The sequence below is a fragment of the Halichoeres trimaculatus genome, unplaced genomic scaffold (assembly GCF_033239565.1).
Source record: "Halichoeres trimaculatus isolate MK-OKI-2021-1 unplaced genomic scaffold, fHalTri1.1 fHalTri1_scaffold_22, whole genome shotgun sequence".
In the NCBI taxonomy this organism is placed as follows: Eukaryota; Metazoa; Chordata; class Actinopteri; order Labriformes; family Labridae; genus Halichoeres; species Halichoeres trimaculatus.
The window spans coordinates 22551555-22556165 of NW_027437200.1; the positions used below are offsets into that span (position 1 = coordinate 22551555).

General features: G+C 37.5%; 1 protein-coding gene across 1 annotated transcript; it reads left to right on the forward strand.

The window, feature by feature from the left end:
• The first annotated feature begins 2094 nt into the window (after window positions 1-2094).
• Window positions 2095-3135, forward strand: LOC141784352 (complement C1q-like protein 3). The gene is made up of 3 exons (XM_074662171.1): window positions 2095-2406; window positions 2506-2634; window positions 2730-3135. The coding sequence occupies exons 1-3, from the start codon at window positions 2310-2312 to the stop codon at window positions 3005-3007; spliced, it is 504 nt and encodes a 167-aa protein (XP_074518272.1). The 5' UTR covers window positions 2095-2309; the 3' UTR covers window positions 3008-3135.
• The last annotated feature ends 1476 nt before the right edge of the window (window positions 3136-4611 follow it).

Genomic DNA, 4611 nt, shown 5'->3' on the forward strand with positions numbered 1-4611 from the left:
TTACAGGAAACTTAGAAACCCTGTCGACAAAGTGTATTTTAGTAGAGAAAAATAAAATTTGTTGAATGAAACCAATAGACTTCTGAGAGACAGTATTTAAATAACGGAAAGTTTACAATTTAATCAAAAAAGAATACAATGGTCGGCGCGTAATGACAATCTAACATAAAAATTGGCCTGAACAATGCCCCCAAGCACAGTCTTTTCTAACCCTGAATAATGTAAAAATCCAAACCTAAAGGAAATTAACCCGCTTGTCCCTCTTGAGTCAGTTTAAATTGTCTTTGGCACTGTTTTTGTCCATGTTTCCCACAACGAAAAACGCTGAAAGCCTCAAAAAACAAAAGGTAAGCCACAAATCCACCCCCAAATTTGTAATCGATCAACAAGAAAACACTGGTATACCGGGAAAAATGCAAAATGAAAGACAATCTCACTACATGAAGTAGCGTAAATCCACACAGGTTGTGTAATATTTCTCTCATTTAATAAAATTTTCTTTTTCCATGACACTGTCACAGATTGACCGTTCTATTTGCATAGAATCAAATGAATTCTGGGAAACATTTGGAAACCTTCACACATTCACCATGTGTCAGAGAACTTTTTCCTTTTTGAAATGGGTTTCTATGCACAATTAATTTTTACATTTTTTTCTATTTCCAAATGCACTTCTATGATGACCATGGTTTTTGTTCATAAGTACCTGGCACACTTGGAAATTTTATTGCACTGTTGTGAATAGTTTTTTAATGTGACTGTTGTCTCTGTAAACTTTACTGTGTGGATCTTAGCTTATCTGTAATTGCCAAGATAAGAAAGGTTGGCACACGTTTTGCTGGATGATTTAGTGTAAATACTGAAGCTCCAAACTTGGTAAAGATGGTAAAAAGGAGGTTATATTTTTCGCATAACAAATGCTGATCCTCTGTTTTGTTGTCTGACGCTGTTTATCAGGTTAAAACTGAAAGTTTTAATCAACAATTCTCAACAATAAAACGAATCATATATCCCTACAATGTTGACTTTGGAGCCTTTTGGTGGCTTTTAGATAAACTGTGATCTCTCTGTGTCCAGAAATCATCAACAGTATCTTGTGAAATGTCTCCTACTGTCACACCTGCCATTGCTCCTGTCACTGAGTATTCACTGTTAGACTAAGTGAGTGGAGGGGGCGTGGCCTAGCCATAGGGCAACCCCTCTTACACCTTTGATGCAGTGCCAGCCTAAGCAATAGTTAAAAATAAACCCATTTAACAAGTGGTGCTCTCTGGTTTGGCACGTGTCCCATCTGATAGCGTAGGTTTCCACAGAAGTGCTGTGTGCCCCTGGCCTCAGACTAATTTGACTTAACTTTATCTTCTTTCTGAAGAACTGATGACCACAGACGTGCGCTCTTTGTATCACTAATAGATGCTTTGCATTATCTGGTCTTTACCAGGGAAGTCTCTCAAAGGAAAGGCTGGTGTCCCAAGTCTTTATTGCGGAACTCATCCAACAAAAAAATCATTAACACAGAGATCTTTTCTGGCCTCTACCTTACAAGACGAAAAAAATGAAGGAACAACGTCTGGAGTGTCTTCTTACAGAAATTGGACGTTAGTTCCTCTTAACTGTTCCCGTAAATTTCCCCCTAACCTACGGACCAATACTTGTCGTCATGATTATTAATGTGCCCCAGCTTCCTCAGGAAAACTGATGATCTAAATGCTTTCACTTTGCTCTTTCAATCGCGGAAAACATGGATGGGAGGGTCTCAGATTGAGGGAACTTGTTGTCTTTGCTCAGATTATTGAAACAAACTAATTTTTGCATGTGTCAGTCTAAAGAGGTCAGAGAAGGAGCTGAGACATGGTTTATGGAAACAGGAAAAGGTTTAACAACAAGGTCAAGACAGCAGAAACATTTGTCCTCTCAAGCTATAGGGCTTACTTCCTGTATACGTGCATCAAGCCTGACCACGATAAGCACAAGCAGCATGTTTTTGGAGGAACTTTCTAATAGTGAAACCTTTTGACTTTTACAAATGAGGAACTGTAACAGGGTCAAGTTTAGAGCCACAAACATATTCTCACAAACAGAACTTGAGTGAAACAAGCGATGTACGTTGAGCCTATTCCTTCAGAGCTAAACCAAAAGCTTTGCGTCAAGAGGAACTAAACGCCTCGCGTCATTAGAGGGACAGCAGATAAAAACAGCCGGACCAACCCTTCAGCTCTGCAGAGAGGAGACGGATCATCCCTGTGGCTGTTCATGCTCTGCTGTGAGACTGAAAGTTAAGCTGAAAAGATTCCTCCACCATTGGAAACATGTGCTGCGAGTTTGGTTCCCTGAAGGAAAAACTGGCGGCTTTAGAGGCCAGGTTGAGGGACAACGAAAACCAGATTCTGGCTCTGAAAAGCAAAGGTAAGCAGAGATGATTCACCGTGAATCTTCAATTCACCGTGAATGAATCCAGCAGTGTGTGGTTTTCATATTTAGTGTGAAAATTTTACCTTTGCACAGAGAGAAAGTCTGTGGTTTTCAGCGCCGAGGCTGGACCGAGAGGAGCGATTGGACCTTTTGGCTCAGATGCAACCCTCGTCTACCAAAAAGTGATCACAAACATCGGAAATGGCTACAATTCATCCAATGGTAAGACCATCATTATGAAGAAGTCTACATATAAAGCAGCCCTTAAAACCACATTTACAAGATGCACTGAATGAATCCACCGCCCTCCCACTCAGGTATCTTCACCGCGCCTTACTCTGGAGTTTATTTCTTCACCATCTTCCACCACGCTGGAGGAAAGCCCGGGACCTTACTGACTCTCTACAAGAACAACGAGCTTATCGTCCAGAGCCAGGATCACCCCGCAGTCCACGAGACGGCTCACAACGGAGGAAACGCTGTGTTCCTGAAGCTGCAGCCAGGCGACCAAGTCTACGTGCGCATGGATCCAAACTCACACGTCTACGGCTCGGGTTACCACACCACCTTCAGTGGTTACCTGGCAGACATGTGAGAGCAGATAAGGAAGTGGTGAGGTGTATTGTTCCATGTCGGTGTCATGTCACAACATTTTTCAGTGTTTGTCTGAACTAAGTTGATGCAACCTGATGAAAAGTCAACTTAGAAATGTGACAATAAAAAGTAAACCAATCGAATCTGTTTGTTTTTGTTGTGTGAAAGTCTGAACATTTTTCTGTGTGTATGGTGATGACTCTGTACAATGAAGGAAAAAAAAAATCAAAAGTGGAAATACACTTTTTTTTTTCGTAAGCTTCAATTCCAAAATTGAGTAAACTCTTATTCTGCATTTTTGGCTAAATAAAAGTCAAATTTTATGGCTTGCAATTTTGAAATCACTTCAAAATTCAACTTCTAGACTATAAAATACTTTGTTGAAGGCTGTCATTGTTAAGAGATATGAAAGTGTAACCATGAACCAAAATCATACATTAGTTCATCTTTACTGATGTGCCTTTTTTTGTCCCTCGTGCCTCTGAATTGTCTTCCTGCTTGGGACCATACAGCAGTCCCTTAAAGGTTTTTGTAAAGAATATAACGCTCAGAATTTCAGTTCTAAATTTCAGATCTTTGCAGGATAACTTGTCCAACTCTGATGAGCTGCCAGTTGTGATAGTCCCAAACTATGACAATTCATGTTTAGGAGAATTCTGGAGAATTTTTCAACAGTGTTTGTCATTTATCAAAGTTATTGTGATATTGATTGTAATAATTTTGGGGCACCAGTACAGCCTGGTTAAAGGGTCTCACACAAAAATTACCTCCTGAGTATCTAATCTTGCTACAAGGGGGCAACCTCAGGTGCTCTACAATGGACCTCTGTCCCTAGTCCCAACAATAGACCAGTTGGCCTACCCCATATATAAATATGTATATATATATATAAAATGTCTTCATATATGCTAGGATAGGATCCAGCCACCCGTGACCCTGAACAGAAATATATATATATATATATATATATATATATATATATATATATATATATATATATATATATAGATAGATAGATAGATATATAAATTAATTTATTTTATTTAATTTTATTTTATTTTTTCATTCATTCAGTTCCAAACTAAAATCAATTATGTTTGATGTAATTCTGGAGAATTCTTTCAACAGTGTTTGTCATTGTTTGAAGAAGTATTTATATATATATATATATATATATATATATATATATATATATATATATATATATATATTTATAATACAGGAGTGTGACTTGTTTAGTAACGTAAAGTGTCTTGAAATGTTAAGCCAAAAAAAAAAAAAAAAAAAAATGAGAAACAAAAAAACACTTCTATAGAAACTTACATATGAAAAGCTTAAAATCACAAAATAACTTCACACAGACAGTAATGACTGAAACAGAGTTGTGTTTTTTTAAAACAGTTTCCTATTTCATTTTAATACGAGAGCAGAAACAATTTATGTTGAGATTTTCTTCATTTTCTGACACTTTTCCAAGGTTGTAAAGATCTTAAGACTGTCTAGTGAATTAAGGTTAATTTTCCTTAAAAACAGTACAACAAAAACATTGTTTCTTCCCTTCATTAAGTAGAAAACATTGAAACAGGTTAACAGTTATTAGAGGAA